The sequence below is a fragment of the Heliangelus exortis genome, chromosome 8 (genome assembly GCF_036169615.1).
Source record: "Heliangelus exortis chromosome 8, bHelExo1.hap1, whole genome shotgun sequence".
NCBI classification, from domain to species: domain Eukaryota; kingdom Metazoa; phylum Chordata; class Aves; order Apodiformes; family Trochilidae; genus Heliangelus; species Heliangelus exortis.
Window position 1 is genome coordinate 22,722,641 of NC_092429.1, and position 17,418 is coordinate 22,740,058.

The window sequence follows — 17,418 nt, forward strand, 5'->3', positions numbered from 1 at the left end:
GGAGTTAATATTTTCTTGATAAAGTTTCATGAGGTTCAGTGAAGGCTGAGGGTATGCAGTGTTACGTGGTCTCTTCTGTAGATGAGTTTTTATCTCTCTTCTTTTATTGCCTTCCCTGAAGTTTCTCTACTTGATTAGAAAGCACTTAAACTTCTTGGTGATTTTCTGTGGTCTGGTTTACAAGCTTTAGTAATCACTTAAGTTGCAGGCTGTGACAGGGAAACCTCAGGTGTGGAAAGAGTCACTGTAAGGGTGTTGTAAGCCAGATATTGTATGAATATGTTGATAAGAATTTGAAGTTATGAAATGCCAGGGAAGAGAATTTAGTTATTGTTCATTGAATTAATTTCATTAACACAGTAGTGGTGATTACATTTCACCCTAGTACATGTTATTTGCATGTTACCTTCTCTTTTAGTTACAGGGAGTCAACTTGGAGAAATGAAAAATGAGAAATTTTTCCTTTAGGTTGCTTTTGGATGTTCTTACTGGAGATTTCATCCTTATTCTTTCTAAGCAGGTATTGCTGGTAACAGGTGAAAGTGCCCAACATGATTATAAAGAGCTCTGCTTTTCCACCCCATTGAAAAACTTGGCAATACCTTCTACATTATGAAAAAAAGTGAGCTTACAACTGTGTTTGAGGAGTGTGAGGCTTGGATGTGTTTTAGTGTTCCACTAACCAATGCAGTAATTTCACCCTGGCCTTAGTTAATCAATTATTTCAGAGCTTAAAAAGTTTTGAGAGCTCCTGTTAAAAGTCTGTAATGCCAGGGTTATATCAGTGTGGCCATTTTAAATGGGTCTGCTCTCTTGCTTGAAACTTCAGCATTCTTGTCAACATCAGAGTCTTGTCTTGGGTTAGTGAGTAGTTCTCAAGTGATTGATATACTATTAAGTTTTCTCAAGGATCAGGGACCCAATCTTTGGCATTCAGCTGAAGCACCTTTGGGAAATAGTATTAATTTCTTTATCAGGTGCTTGGTAGAATTTAACACGGTCCTTCACGACCAGCTTAGTGGAGCAGTTCTTGGCAGTCCTGCAGAAGCCAGTAGCTCTCCCTTGCCTATCAGAGAAGAAAGTAGATACAGTTAATAATATTAATTTTTTTTTTTCTGCACAGGAATATATAGTTTTTCCACAATCCTGAGACTTTTCTCTTGTTCTTTTTCCTTGGGATGGTACCATCTGCAGCCCATGTCATTTCTGTACTTGAATGTTTGCCCAGTGGGATCATTAGACTTGAATGCAGTTCATTATATCTTATTCTTTCCTTCAAGCTGGTGTTTTTCTTTTTAGACTTTTTAACAGCATGATACCTTATCATAGTTTTTATTTCTCTTTATACCTCCACTGGAATATGGAAGGTAAAATCTGTGGTAAAAGAACATGCTTTTACAAAGAAAATAGAAAACATGAAATAAGAGAGACCTATGGTTTTTTTCTTGGTGTACATGTAGCCTTAACTTTACATTTCTTGTCTGTCTGGCAAGAAAGAAAGTAATGAAGTAATCCTCTAAGGGAAATTTTTATGCAGATTGCAAGGAAGGTTGAAATATTAAAAATGTAGGATGTATGTATGATTGTGTTACATTTTATATTTCTATTTCAGGAAATTCAAGATCTTACCAGCAATGGGTGAATACAGTGAAGGTATAAACCTGGTTAAATAATTATGTTGTGCATCATCCTGTTCTTTACATCTTTGTCCTTTCCTTTATGTAATGGTAAAAATTAATTCATTTGCAAGGAAAATAGAAATACAGTCTATAATAAAAATGACATTACTATGGCATTTGCAATAATTTTGTTTGTTTTGCTTTTTTTTTTCCTTGAAGAGTTAAGAAAAAAAGTGGTCCCATACACAAAAAAAATGTAAAAATGCAGGAGGTTTTTCTGTTTGTATAGACAGGGTTTTCATCTGTATCATGTTAACTTCCCTAACTATGAATTAGGTGGGACAGTACAATTTGATACAAAATTTATCACTTCTAGTAGACAGCAATTTCGTTAGTATGGATTTGTGCAGATTGGCTAGCAGAAGACCCTTGGCATAACCTTGTTATTCTTCAGGATTAGTAAAAAAATATTATTTTTAGATTAAGAGAATTCTTTTGTGATTACATTAAATATTTCGTTCTCTTGGGTCAAGGTATTTTTAAGTTGCATAATAAATATCACAGGAGCACATGAGAAATTGCCATAACTTCTGAATTGATTGTGAAGTGGTAACAATGAATGAAGAATGAAAATACATCATTGTGTTAGAATGCATTGATAAATGTGTCAGCCATGGTGATGAGGTACTGTAACCCTTGTGTAGCTGCCGACAGCAGGTTTGGGAGGAAACACAGCTGTGGTTATTCTTACCAATAGAAAAGGAAAATTGTTATTTCTTTACAGCATACTGGGTTTTTTGGGGGTTTTTTGCTGGTGTTTTTTTTTTTCTTCATGTTTTCTTAAGGTGTGACTTGAGTGGAAGTGTTACTAAACCACGTTTTTTTTGTGTATTTCAGAAAGGTGGTGCATTGATCAATACAGCAATGACCAAAGCCACTCCAGCTGTGAAAACAGCATATAAATTTGTAAGATAATCTCTTTCAGATAAATAATGCATAAAAATACTTGCAGCTTTCTACAACCTCTCATTCTTCCTGAACACTTAAAAACCTAAGCATTTTCTAAATGTATTGCAGAGAAACACTTCAGCTTGTGGAGTGTTTTTGGCTTCATTTGTTTTCCTGGACAGCACTAGGGTTCAGCATTGATTCAGTTTTCCAGGTAGCTTGTGTATAACAACAGAGATTCTCAAAGCATCAGTGTGCTCTTTTGGTTTCAGTGGTAATGCATACTAGAAACTTATTTGAATATCTTTTACTCATTTGTTACACAGCTGTAAGCACTTTCTAACCTGGCAACAACGTGATTAAGACATGGAGCCTGAGCTCATTTCCACTGAAGTCCCATAACACAAGCATTGCAAAGTTAGTGTTGGGTGTTAAACATTTTGTAAATGCTGAATTTATATGTACTATAAATACAGTGTTGTGGTGGATACTTATATAGTATATGGTGTTAACCTGGTGCAGAGGTCTCTGTGTAGAACAGATAGAAATTGTACTGAACAAATGGAGTTCTGGCTCACACAGATGCAATTTCACATCAACACTAAGCACTATGTTGTTGAGGAGATGTGGTAAAGCATCAGTAATGTGTGCAGCAAATCTTTTCTATCATCTGCTCTTTTAGAGATGATATTAAAATATTCACATTTAACTGGGTTTGATGCTTATGAGAGTAAAAGTATTTTTAAATCTCCTATTTTCAAAATACCCTTGAGAAGTTTTGTAATTTTTTCCTGTATTCATGTAGGAAAAGTACCCTTTCTTCTATTCAGGTTAGGGGTTTTTTCCCCATTCCTCCCCCACTATCTTTTCTTGTTTTTTCTACTCCCCCTCCTTCTCTCTCTCTCTGTCTTTCTCTCTCTCTCTCTCTCTCTCTCTCTATTTCAGTGTTATTTTTAACATAAGTACATGGTATTCTGTATTGATAATTCATTTCTTTATTGAAGAACATTCTTGGCTCTGTTTTCTATGCAACAGTGATCCTTGGCTGCCTATTTTATTACATACAGAATTCTCCCCTAAATAGCAGCACTGTGCTGTTAAGCAACACTGGGCAAAATCTCCATCTGCATATGAAATCACTTCATTTCTCTTAAGATTGATGTTGCCCTGTAAGTTGCCAGACTGGAACACTGTAGCAGTCATCTTGAAAATGATGAATTTTCCAACATGAATTGCTGCTAAAATACCCTTTCAAATTTAAAAGACCATTTCAAATAAAGGGGTGATGCATGTGACCATTTTTAGCCTGTACTTAGTAATAATGGAGAATCTTTGAGTTTGTACGTTTTCACAGCATTGGCATGCACATAATGAAAAAAATCCTGAAGTTTAGAGACAAAGAATTAATATAAAAATACAATTGCAATTCATGCGTGAAATTTGTGATAAAAGTTCATTCTCTTCCTATCACCAGGTGTTTAAAAAAAGAAGTAAAATAAGTATGGCATCATAAAGCATGTTCTTTGACTACAGCTAATGTCTTGCAGAGCTAAACTCCCTTTCTTTTTCTAGGCAAAAAACCAGGCAAGGCAAGGAATAAAAGAAGTGAAGAGTAAGTTAAAACACAAGGTAGGTAATAAGATTTTTACTTTTTTTGCTTCCTGGATCGGTTTGAAGCTTGCACTTTACAAATCACACGAGATTTGTGTTTTTAATGACTTTTGAAATGTGCTTAGCCCTTTGTTCAACAATACATTTTTCATAACGAGCCCTCTGGCAACTATCTGTCATTCTATGCATCCACTGAATAATCTCTTTATTGTTTGCATATTTTATCATAGAACAACAGAGGTCTTCAAAGATACATTAACAGGATGTATGTTTTCATAAAGTTGATTGCTTTGATATCACAGTCGAAACCTTTGCTTCAAGCTGAGAATTTGAGGTGGGAGAGTCTTGCAGTGCAATGTATTTCAAAAGGTGTAGTCATTTCTTTTGGCTTCAGAAGATGCATGGACGATGGCAGTGTTTAAAACAAGGGAATATTTTCATTTTACAGGAGCGACGTTGCAGAGATATCAGAGAAGATGATTTTTCTGTAGGGAGAAGGAACCATTTTTAGATATATTTCATGCTATTTTAAGAAAACTTTCAAAAATATTTCCTAGACATTTGAACAATTCGTCTTTTAAATGACAGTGTTGATAATTCAGCTGAAATTCCTGAAAAGCTAAATCTGATTTGTGTTGATAATTCAGCTTCCTGAAAAGCTAAATCTGATTTTCTTACTACAGATGGTATTTTCATGACAGTAATAGATTGTGGCAAGATAATTTTGAATGCATTCTGCATGCATAATATCGAGAGTAGGTTAGCAGATAATGATTATAAATAAAGAAATTTAAATCTGTTTTGTTGTAGGAGAGTGAAGAGCATGGAACTTGCAGTGCTGGTGCAGGGCAGACTGTTCCCCTTTACACATCACATTATGAGAGAAGAGCAAACTCTGAAAAACGAAGGCTGGCACAGGTAAAACACCTGAAACTTCTGTCCTTTTTCATGTACATATGAGGAAATGTGATTTTTTTTATATTTTATTTATTTATTTATTTTTTTTTTTTTTTAAGGTCTGTGTTTGAATTATGAGATTAAATGTCTGTGTTTATAGAAATGCTGCTATACTCCTTGGATGGACGAATGAAGTTATTTGTATTTCATCCTATGGAGAGGGGGGGAGGGGGGGGAAAAGGAGATTTATAAATATGTATCTAAGATTTAATTTTAAAATACTGTCTTTGATAGACATTTCACAGTAAATAGATTCTGACCTATTCACAAATCTGTGTTAAACTATCTTGTTTTTTTTTTTCTTATAGGGGGACAGGTTAATTTTGCATTTCTAATAAATTGATTTGATGATCATATGGCTTTCAACATTGCTCAGATAGTTATGAATTACTATTTTATTAATAAGTCAGCTAGTTAATATGGTGCCATTCTCTTCTTTTTCCTAAAAACTCTAAAACTTCCTTGTCCTGATCTGAAGTAACAGGTGTAGTGTCTCAACTTTGACAAGTGTTCTGGGGTTTTTTTCAGTGTTATTTTCAAATATATCAATAAATTAGGCTTCATTGTACTTTTTTTCTGGGAATTAATATCTGCATGTGTATATAGTTTAAAGTATGGGTATATATTTTTACTGTGTATTGTTTTTCCATGTTTTAATATGTCTAATTAATGTTTATATATGAATTTTTTAAGCATGTATCTTCCACAGATAAGAAGCATATAAATTTGGTCCAGGTTATCTGACAGTATTCGGTTTATTACTTTAGAAATTGCAGTGATAAAAATCTGAATTGTCTATAATGAGCTGGTTTTGAATTAGTTTTTATCTATAAGTTTAGTTTTCAAAATTTATAATAGAACTGATATAGATTATTGCTAAATTATTTTGAAATTGTACAGTAATATTAAGTTATTATTTTTAGTAGGCTTATAAATAATATAAAGACTTTTTGCTTTAATTATTTAGGCAGGTTTTACCCTGGATGTGTTTTCATGATCTCTTAAAGCCAGTGGTAAAGTGTAAAGAACTCCAGTGTTAATAACATGAATGGTACTTAAAATATTTGTTTCCAAAAGGTAACTGTTATTTTAATAAACAGCAACTTTCCTCCCATGAAAATAATTTGATATGTTAAAAAGCTTTTAATGCATTATAAGCAATGTACAGATTTGTCTAGCTGAATCTAGAATTCTGTGTATCACTGTAAACACAAAACACAAGCATACCCTTAGAGTCAGTGAATTTTTATAGACTGCTTTTATTCATGAAACCTGCAGTAATTTACTGATACAGTAGTACAGGAGTCCAGGGTTACAAAAGACTGTAATTTACCTTGATGCAATTAAATATTTCAGGAAAAACAGTTTAACTTCTACGTTTTTGTGTTTACATAGATGTATGTTGCTAAATCCTTTAGTATCACTGTTGCTCTTTCTACCAGTTTGTCTTTTACTTTGGGAAATAAGACAGGAGTGCTCATCAGTCCATAGTTTCACTTGCATCTATACATAAACATGAATGCTTTGTGCACACATGCATACATGTATCTATATAGGGTTTGATTGGAGCTCCTAACTAACAGCCCTACAGTTTGGCCCTGTGACCAACAGAAGGTCCTGTTGTCCTGTGGCTATTCCCACACTTTTGTCCCATTTGCCATCTGTGCCCCGTGGGCAGGGAGGAGAAAATGGTGATTGCTCCCCAAGAATTCTGCTCTTGCAGAATTTCCTCCACCTCGCACTCTCTGTATTCCCACTTTATCCTCTCCCCCGGAAGCAAAGAAATTAAAATATTTCTAAAAAAATAGTAGTCTGCTGTTGCTACCTGGGGTTAGTTTTGTTCCTGGTAAGTATTTGAATAAGATACCATAAATGCATGGTTGTTTTTTTTTTAATTAATGCTGATTTTAAACTTCACATTCAACCAAAAATAAATATACATGTATGAGAGAGATTTATGTTTAATTTAGTACTGAATCTGCCACTTAGCAATCTGTGAAAATCACTTCTCTTGTCAGGTTTAATCTTTTTGTTTTGTAACTGTTTATCCTGCAAATGAACCTTTCCACCTGGATCTCTAAAATGGTGCCCCTGAGTGTCTCTAGCAGTATAAAGCCAGTACTAACATGCAGCTCATGCCCTTTGTTGTGCATTTAAATTAAGAAACAAATAAGTAAGTTGCAATGTCAGCACATGTGAATATCCCCCTAAAACCTAAACAAACAAAAGAGATTGCTTTTAATGGACATCTTCCTTCCAAATAAGAGGCAATTCTACGCTTTATTATTTTCTCTGCCAAAAATAAAACAAAACATGTAAGAATTTGTAAATATAAAGACTTCAGTGTTAGATTTTATGTTGTCTTAGAGGCATGCGTTGAGCTTTCCATTCTCCACTTCCTGGAAACAGTTAAGCAGAAAAATTAATTAATAGTTACCTGAGATGCTGTGAAACATATTTCCTTTAAAACATTATGTAGGAGATCAATGTTTCTTTCATTAGAAAAGATCGTTTTAATAATTTTTTCATGCCAGGATTTTGGGGGCTGAGAGGATATTTCCTCTACAATAGGAAATGAATCTGCTTTTCCCCCAACAAATAGTAGTTTGTATGTGGGTCTGCTAATTAGTACGGTTATTTCCTGTTTTGTTGATGAGGCTCTAATAAATGTCAAGAGTACAGCCATGAAGATCTCCCAATTAGGCTTTGCGTTTGTAAAACCCAACCCCTTTGCTTTTGTGTGAAGATGACAGTTCCAACTGCAGCCTCAGACTAACAGGGCTCAAGGGAAAGGATACTTCTCTGGTTTTATTGAAAACAAGGCCAGTTTGGCCCAGGGAGAATACCAGCACTGGTCACAGTGCAGAGCTGTTTTTAACAATGAATATTTACTAAGCTTTATCACTGCTGTCATAGGGGTTTTATTACGGTTTTTTTGCCAGCTCGGAAACAGGTGTTAAAAAAATTATCAGTAAATCAAACCAAATTATAGCACGTGAAATAGCTGTCAAAACCTAATCGGAGGATAAATAATTAAATGTGTTATTGCAAACTGTAGTGATCAGCTTGCCCTCCTGTAATTTGCATTTCGAAAGTCTTTCCCAAAAAAAAAAAAAAAAAAAAGAAATAATGGGAGTGCACTCAGAAGTGCTGGTGTGCACGCGCCTGCACGCACACAGGCACACAACACACAGATGCACACAGACACAGAAACACAGACACACGGACACATACACACAGACACAGACAGACACACAGACACAGACAGACACATAGACACAGACAGACACACACACAGGCACAGAAACACACACACACAGACACACACACACAGGCACAGAAACACAGGCACACACACACACACAGACACACACACAGGCACAGAAACACAGACACACACAGACACACAGACACACACACAGGCACAGAAACACAGGCACAAGGACACACACAGAAACACAGGCACACGGACACAGACACACAGATACACAGACACACACAGAGACACAGAAACAGACACAGAGAGACACACACAGACAGACACAGACACACACACACACAGACAGACACACACAGACAGACACACACAGACACAGACACACACACACAGACAGACACAGACACACTCACAGACACACACTCACAGACACACACACACAGACACAGACACAGACAGACACAGACACACTCACAGACACACACACAGACACACACACACACAGACACACTCACAGACACACACACACACAGACAGACACAGACACACTCACAGACACACACACACAGACACACACAGACACACACACACAGACACACACACACACAGACAGACACAGACACACTCACAGACACACACACACACAACTAATCTTTGCCTAAGATGAATTGTTCTATCTCTGTAATATTCATTTGAGCCTCCTCTTGCTTAGGTGAGCTTTTCTAGGCTTTTTATATGTGCACGAGCTTAACTATATTGCAAGTCAACATTAACAGATGGATTGCCCTAAGCAAGGGAAAGCCACAACAAAATCTAGTGAAAGTGGAGGATTGAAGCTTTTTATTGTTAAGCCTTATTAAAACCTTGACATGTGCACTGTTATTAACTGTTTCATGCCTAGATCTCGTATGTCTTCGATATGTTTTATCACCTACATTAATTAGGGATGGAGAAGGGATAAGAAATTACCAGTTAAAGTCTTTAAAACAAAAATTATGAAACTGTGAGATTGCTTCAGCTCTGTTTGTGTTGTTTTGCCAATGATATTGCTGAGCTCCTTTAACTATTGATGAGAGGAGAATGGGAGTGTGTGCATTAGAATACTGAGCATTCAGTTTTTACATGATCAATTTTAATTCTGTTCTGTTGTATGCTCCTCCATAATGCACATTTCTGGGTAGACAAATCTAAATGCAGGGAAACCACTATAAAATTCTTCCAAATTAATATATAATTGAAAAGGTAATGTGTTTATTATAAGCCCATAGTGAATGCCTGGAAGATCTCTTTGATTTCATGTATATGATGCTTATAATTTATATCAGGTGATAGGGAAGCTTATTAAAAACAGAACATTTCAGGCTGTCAATAGCTGTAATGCATTTAGTGACTAATAAAACATTCTTGGAGATTTGCAGCATGCCAGGTAAGAACTATCAGTTCACTTCATAATTAGTAAGCTAGCAATGCTGCCTTGTCTCCAAGGTAATGTAGGTAATGCCTGTACCTTTAGGCATGCACTGCAGTGTAGCCATAATAGAAACTTGGGCATTTGGATTCCAAGTGTGGATTTACCAGAAATCCCTGTGTGTCAGCAGTACTTTAAATCTTCACATACTGAGGAAACCAAGTGAACCACTTCCCTTGACTCTGCAGGGTTTAAATACAGTGTCTAAGAAGGCTTAAAAACCACTTTAGCATAAGGTAATAAAAGCCAAGTCAGTCTAAACTTTTTTCGTAGTGTTCTCAGACAGAAGAAAATTACCATTTTTTATTCTTTTTAAAAAGCATATCGCATATGTAGCCTTTGCACTTTTATTGCAGTATATCTTAGTAACTACATAATGTGTAATCAGCTTGCAGTAGGTATATTTGGCTTCTGTTCAACAAAGATAGCAAGTGTCAGGCAGGAAGATGTGTTCAGAATAACCTTACCTTCAGGAGTGCCTCATTTATCAATAGCCCTGCAATGGCCAGTAAAATAAATCACATAATCATTAGCTACAAAGGGCTTCCAGTAACTGATTACCCTCCTAACCTGAAAAAGGTGGTGAGACTGGGCTATTCAGAACACTTTTTTTTTTTTTTTTTTTTTTTTTTTCTGGTAACATAAAAGAGGAGAGGAAATGCTTGAGATAATGCAGTGCTGAATATACATATCTGGTATGAAGAGACTGAACCCCTTTAGGAAAAAAAAATTATCCTGCAGACATCCCTCACAATAATAACAGAAACATAAAAGCTCTGATTAAGATCCTTTACCTGTATTTGGATTCAGATGATGTGCTTGAGATCACACCTCTGTGCAGCATCCACACCTAATACTGGTTACAGAGCCATTGACTAAAATATTACGAATTGAGAGATGTTGTAAACACTAACAGCTAGTTTTTAATATAAATCACATTTTATTTCTGTAAAATACAGTTTTGAAGTAAGCTTTGGTTGGTTAATGAATTCTTTTGCTTTACCTAGTGTGGTATAATTTGAAAATACTGTAGATATTGTTAGCTTCCATTAATTTGGAGAGAAATCTTTTGTCTTGGTGTGTCAAGTAAGATCTCTTCATTCTGCAAAACAGTCTGATTTCCTTTTAATTAAAAATAAAAAACCCAGGCAGTAGGAATTCAAATTCTAGATTACGAGAGTGCCCTCTCGTGGCACTGACACCTCTCTGAAGGGGTACAGGCACACAAATGTATCCATTGCTTTTTATAACATAAAACCTCTTAGAAATAAGCAGTAAGTCCTCTGGTTTTTAACTGAAAGATACTTGGATTTTCTGCAACTTTAAAATTTAGATACATTCATGTATCACGGGTAACTTTATTATCAGAAATCTACACTACCCACCAGAGGAATGATTATAAACTGCTCAAACCTCCACCCTCACAAGAAGGTTGTAGATGCAGCCTCTAAACAGTGTCTGATTTTAATTTAGTGATTACATCTGAAGAAAAAAAACAGTATAATTTTTTAAAGCTTTTTATTATTATTATTCAGTATTTTTATTAGTGTGAGCTCTGTCCTCTTCTCTGCCTGTTGTGTTCTCAGCATGGTTTAAGCAAAGGGCTGTTCAAAGTCTCTGCAGCTGAGTTCTGCTGCTCAGTCTGCATCTATAAACCAGGGGAAACCTTGTGGCTGCCTGTTCTTTAAGTTCTGCAGTAAAAATCACTTGAACAATCTCTCCACTGATTACTATGTTTACGTGTTGAAAAAGAAATTATTTAAAGCTAGCAGTCAGGAAATCACTCTGGAATTTTTCTTACCCTGGGGGCATTTAGTGGAATTCTTTTTCGGGGTAAAGTCATCAGCACATCTACCTCTGAGTTATCTACTGAGAGCGACATTTAGACAATCTAAAAGGGTACAGATGCTTTTTCTTTCTGTTATTGTCACCTATTTTAGTTTCTCAACAAATAAAAGGCAGCCTTTTAGTGGGTCTCTCTTCTACAAACAAATGTACCACACTTATGTGCCTATTAATGTTTCCTTTTTCTGAAGGATCTGAAAGAAAAATACTATTTCACAAAACTGTGTGAACCTTTCTGTCCTTATTAGTTAACTGAGAGAAATGGATTACTTTCTTTCATCAGAAGAATTTATTTGGCATCTTAATGTAACAGTAATATCTCTTGGTTTCATCTGTGGTGTATATTCTATCATCCATGGGTTGCATTTTTACTCCACCTGGCCAAAGCAAGGAGTCAGAATCATCAGCCAGCAGCTGGGACCTGTGTTCCAATTTCTATCTTGCTTTTGCCTTCAGGCCTGAAAGTTAGGAGAGCACAACCTCATGTCTAAAACTCCAGCATTAGTACTGTATGTTCCCTAACCTTTTTTTTCCTCTCTAGTCCTGTACTTAAGAGTGAGAAACATCATTAATAATAATAACAACAGAAAAATAAAATAATTTAAAAATAATATAGAGAATAATAAAGTTCAGCTAAAGAATACAGTTTGGCTTAGAGGCAAAGGAGAGAGCACAAGAAAGAGGAAAAGCCTTTCCTGCAGGGATCTCAGCATCTCTGAACATGAAATCCCAGATTCAACCCAGTTAATTTTAGACACTACTTAAAAGCTGAAGTTAGCAGCAGTGCTACCTGAGGCTCTTTCCACAGCAAGTGGAGAGAGAGGGACATGGCCAAAGGGCAGCTCAGCCCACCTGGAATTTAGATTGCAATCTGATGATGCTTTTCTCCTGCAGTTCTTCATTTAGGCCCTAAATTATCTGAAATTAGTGAATAGCATCCAAATCCATCTATGTTCCCCATAGAGAAAAAGCCACCTTTGTTGGATGGAAGACTCCTACTGGTGTCAGTCAGGAGGAGTGGCTCCTCCTTGCTATTTCTTCTTGCTGGGAGCCTTGGAAAGAAATGTGCTTGGAGTGAATATTTCTGTTTCTAAGGCACAATCTTTTTTTCCTTGCAAATGTGAGTAGTCTTTCTGTTTTCAAGCTCCACACAGAGGTTCCCTCTATTAGGTTCTCCCATTGTCCATAGGTCTGATGGACAGAGTTCAGTGCTGCTCAGGTTTTATCTGTCTAAAATTCTGTGACATTTGGTGTTTTCTATTAAATCTTGTAGTCTGAAGGTGTATGATGCTTGTGTTTAGGATCACATCCACTCTCTACATTAAAACTCCAGTGTTTTTGCAAAGTTCTTCTTCATAAAAGTCATGTAATCTGCAAACAGCATTTCAGCAGATGTGAGGATTTGATGCACATCTTAGCCAAATGATCAGTTTAACCAATAATCTGTTTTACTTGCTTAGAAATTGCATCAAATAGGTAGCATGTTCCAGGCAAACAAACTGGGTTTCCAGTTGTGATTCACAAGTCACACTGTGTTACTTCCAGGTCTCTTGACTTTCATGTTACCTGAAAAACACTTTCCCTTTTCTGCCTTTTCTGCATAAGGAAGCTGATGAGTTTGAGACACCTGGTCTAGTTGAAGATGTCCCTGCTCACTGCAGGGGGCTTGGACTAGGTTATCTTTAAAGATCCCTGATTTTTGCTCCTTATGATTTTTCTCCTGTCCCAGCTGTGACTCCCTTGGCTGTCTACCCTGTCATTTCCCTTCCCTATAATCAATGAGTAAACCTAGGGCTTCATAACCATCAAAAAAGGAAAAAATGTGATATTTTCCTTAGTTAGTTTTTGTAACTGTAAATTCTGCCTGGTGAATTTGATTCCTAAAATCATCTGAAAAAAAAAAAAAAATTCCACTAAAGAATAAATATGTTCTGAGCTGTTCACTTGAGTTGTTGCTAAGGGCAGTGAGAATCTCCCTGGCCTGTTTGCAAGACCAACACTTAACATGTCTGCTCCTTGCCAGTCAAGTGAAGCCAGGCTGCCTTTGGATGGTGCCCTCTTTGCAGCAGGAGTGACCACAGTGTCAGCTGGAGGTGGCTGGGCTTGCTAAGAACAACCTTTGGCTACCAAGAGTGGGGGTCTGGGTCTGACTGGGAGGGCCAGGAGGTGGTGCAGGCTTCCTGCCAGTCTTCAAAGTGGAAGTTTGTTGTTCTAGAGAAAACCATAGCTATTCCTGAAAAATATATGCAGCAGCATGATTAATCCTTAAAAAAAATCAAAGCAGTATTACAAAAGTCTCAAATATTATCTGTATTCAGGAGTACAGCATGCATAAAAGATAGGAAGTTTAAAATTAATTTTTTACCATGGTAGTTCAGAACATAAACAATTGTAATGTGCTATCCACTACTGAGTATCTCAATGAATTTATCATCTTTACATATAGTAAATCCTACCTCAGGACAGATATTATTGTTTCCTTTAAGTTTACAGAAGTCAGTGAAGATCTTTGTTGCATTACAGCTTACTTGTCATTTCAAAGTACTGTGTGCCTGTGCTCTATGCACACATTTCTGGTTGTCTACGTGGATTTTTTAGGATTTGCTGCTCTTGCAGATTCTTTATTGTCACAGAAAAGGAATTCTTTCTGTCACTGAGAACCAACCTTTTTTGTCTCTCTCTGTCCCTATTAGTTTAATTAACTTATTCCCAAAATTGATGGCACTGTTGTCTCATGGCATACAACTATTGTTGTTTCCAGCCAGTTCATGTTCTTTCAAATGAATGAACTATGCACCTGTTAAAGCAGAAAAGGTTTCTATCTCAGGAAGGATGAAGTGGATTTTTTAAATTTAACGTTAATAGTTTTAAAATTATCCCTGAGTCCTGTGTTACAATAGTAGTTTTAAAAGGCTTAGAAAGCCAGTAGGGCATCTTATAGAATATCTATCTGGTTTAAAACCAGGACAACTTTTCTGATATCAGAGCATTAATTTTGTGAGGCATAATTACTTTGTGTTACTTTTAGTGAGTAAAAGCACACAAATAGTTATTGGAAGGGATTGTATCTACAAATTAACTTAGGCTTAGTATCCTGGTCTGGTGTTTGTCTGGTCTAACTTTCACTGCTTTAAGCTTGTAATAGTAAGGATATTGAAGAAAAGAAAGTTTAGAAACTGAACTATTTTATCTCTCTTCTTTCCCTCTTCCCCCCATCAGTCTCAGCTCTTGTGGAGTGCAATGTGAGGTACTTTCCTGTTATTTCATTACCCATTGCTTTAGGTCACAGAGGAAAGGAAACTGGAAAGGAAGGCAAAAGGTTCTGCTTAACAAGAAAGTTTGACTGAGACTTCTTCCCTACTGGAGATGAAGCCATAAATATATCTGTGATTGGGTTGTAGAGGAGGATAGGTGAAATAAGTATCAGATCATAAATAATAATGGGCATTTATTTACTTTGCTTTCTTGTACTGAATGAATAATCTTTAAATTTTTTAAGAAAAAAGAATGAGCACTTCATAGATTCAAACTCTAGTAGATATTTTTCTTTTCTTGAAACTTTACACATGTTGACATATTGAGTAGCTGGTAAATGTGAAATTATATATGTGTGCTGCAGTTTATTTGTTTCTCACTTTGAGGACAATTAATAGCAGCAGCCTGGTTAAACTTCCTGCCTCAGTATCGATCAGTGAGCACTCATTCCAAAAGGCTGTGCTTTTGAAAGGTCTAGCATTAAATAAAAAGCTGACATTTCAGAGATTGATTTGCATACCCAATCAAGAACACAACAATCTTACATTAAAATCCTCCAGCATTCATGTATTTTGTCTACATTTTTATGCCAAAGTAGTGCATTTTCTGAAGCTACCAGCAAGCAGAAGAGAGCGGTTTAAGGACGTATTCTCAGTTTGTTTGGTTCTGCCCATATTTATATTGTCAGCATCTTCTTTTTCTGGTTTCACTGTTTACAACATATATGAAAAGGATTTGGATCCTCACCTCAACTTGAGTTGTTCCCTTGCTGGACAAAGGCTTCACCAGTGGCTTGTGGAGAGCATGAGCTTGTTGTGTATATGTTGACCTCTGTGAGCTTAGCAAGATGAGAGGTGGGTTCTTATGATTGCAGTGTACCTGAAGATGAGAAAAAATGTAAATAGCAAAAGTTGAGTCCCTTTTCATGTTTTGATATAAAGTAGATACATTAAATAATTGATTTATTATGTAAGCAGAACTAGTTGAAAAATGCAAAACAATTGAGTGCTTTAAAGAAGTTTGTTGCTTTATTTTATAGAAAAAAACCAAACATGACAGCAGTCTATTAAGACTTTATAAAGTCCTGGTGCAGCAAGAAAGGAGTGTTACCATATCATTTCTTGCAGTAATAAATTTAAATGGTCTGGTTGTTATTAGAATGCTGATCAGGAAGGAAACAGAAGTCTGTCCTTTTTTCATAAAAAGGTATAAAAAAGGTTACACACTTCAAAATGACGAAAAGACAGAAATTAAAAGCTTAAATAACTGCAAACAGCAGGGTATGTTAGTAATGGAAGGACTTCTTAAATGACTTTGACAGCTTTTGCAGGTGCACATACTATGTCACTTTGCCTAGTGGAGCACTGAAAAAGATTTATAGTTCTCCTTTTGGAATTTATTAAGAGTTTCTTTCTTTCTTTTTCTTTCTTTGCAAAGTAGTCTGGACATACCCCTCCCTTGCAATCATTTTTATTACAGCTCCTAGAGGAAAGTCACCTATTCAAAAACATGTGTTGCTTGTTGTCTCCGTGGCTAGTTCACAGGGCTGTAAACTCTGGAGAATGTTGTTATTTACGGCCAGATATTTTCTTTTCCTTCCCCTTTTCCTTTTTTTCCTTTGCATGTAAATCCCATTTTATTTTATTTAGTTCTTAGCAGTCTTCCTGTATAATTTAATCCCCCTAAACATTTACATTTGTAGCAAAAATACTTTTTAAAAGAGACAGTCTGACCATCAGGAACCAAAAGTTTTTATTTTATTTTACTTTATTTTATTTATTTTATTTTTGTTTTATCAATATATGCTCTGTTTATATTCCTTCATATGATGTTATTCTTCACTAGCACACATGCATGTTGCTGTTTATAGATACTCTGAGGGTTTACTACAGTGCTTGTGGTGCTTGCTGTTCCTAATTAATTTTATTCAGTTGCAGTTTCTTTAAGAAACAACTTTAGGTTTTTTTCTTCTTCATTTTTTCATTTTGTTTTGTTTTGTTTTTAAACTTGCCATCCACACTCTGTTAATCATTAGTGTTTCAACAAACCAGTGAGTGTTATCTTCTGGGTTTAGAATCACAGAATCACAGAATCAGCCAGATTGGAAAGGACCTCTGAGATCATCAAGTCCAACCCTTGATCCACTACCACTGTGGTTCCCAGACCATGGCACTGAGTGCCACATCCAGGCTCTTCTTAAAAACCTCCATGGATGGAGAATCCACCACCTCCCTGGGCAGCCCTTTCCAATGTCTGATCACCCTCTCTGTAAAGAATTTCTTCATAATATCCAACCTAAACCTTCCCTGACAGAGCTTAAGCCCATGCCCTCTTGTCTTACTGATATCTGCCTGGGAGAAAAGCCTGACCCCCCCTGGCTCCAACCTCCTTTCAGGGAGTTGTAGAGAGTGATGAGGTCTCCCCTGAGCCTCCTCTTCTCCAGCCTGAACACCCCCAGCTCCCTCAGCCCTTCCTCACAGGACTTGTGCTGATCCCTT

The 17,418-nt window shown here is 36.3% G+C and overlaps 1 protein-coding gene across 4 annotated transcripts in view; it reads left to right on the forward strand.

The window, feature by feature from the left end:
• Positions 1-17,418, forward strand: part of DENND1B (DENN domain containing 1B) — a 167,310-nt gene that overhangs the window by 126,017 nt on the left and 23,875 nt on the right. For all 4 annotated transcript variants that reach the window (XM_071751047.1, XM_071751048.1, XM_071751050.1 and 1 more), the window contains 4 exons: positions 1,613-1,653; positions 2,517-2,585; positions 4,140-4,196; positions 4,989-5,096. In XM_071751047.1, the coding sequence (XP_071607148.1) occupies positions 1,613-1,653; positions 2,517-2,585; positions 4,140-4,196; positions 4,989-5,096 (275 nt within the window). The remainder of the gene's footprint in view (positions 1-1,612; positions 1,654-2,516; positions 2,586-4,139; positions 4,197-4,988; positions 5,097-17,418) is intronic.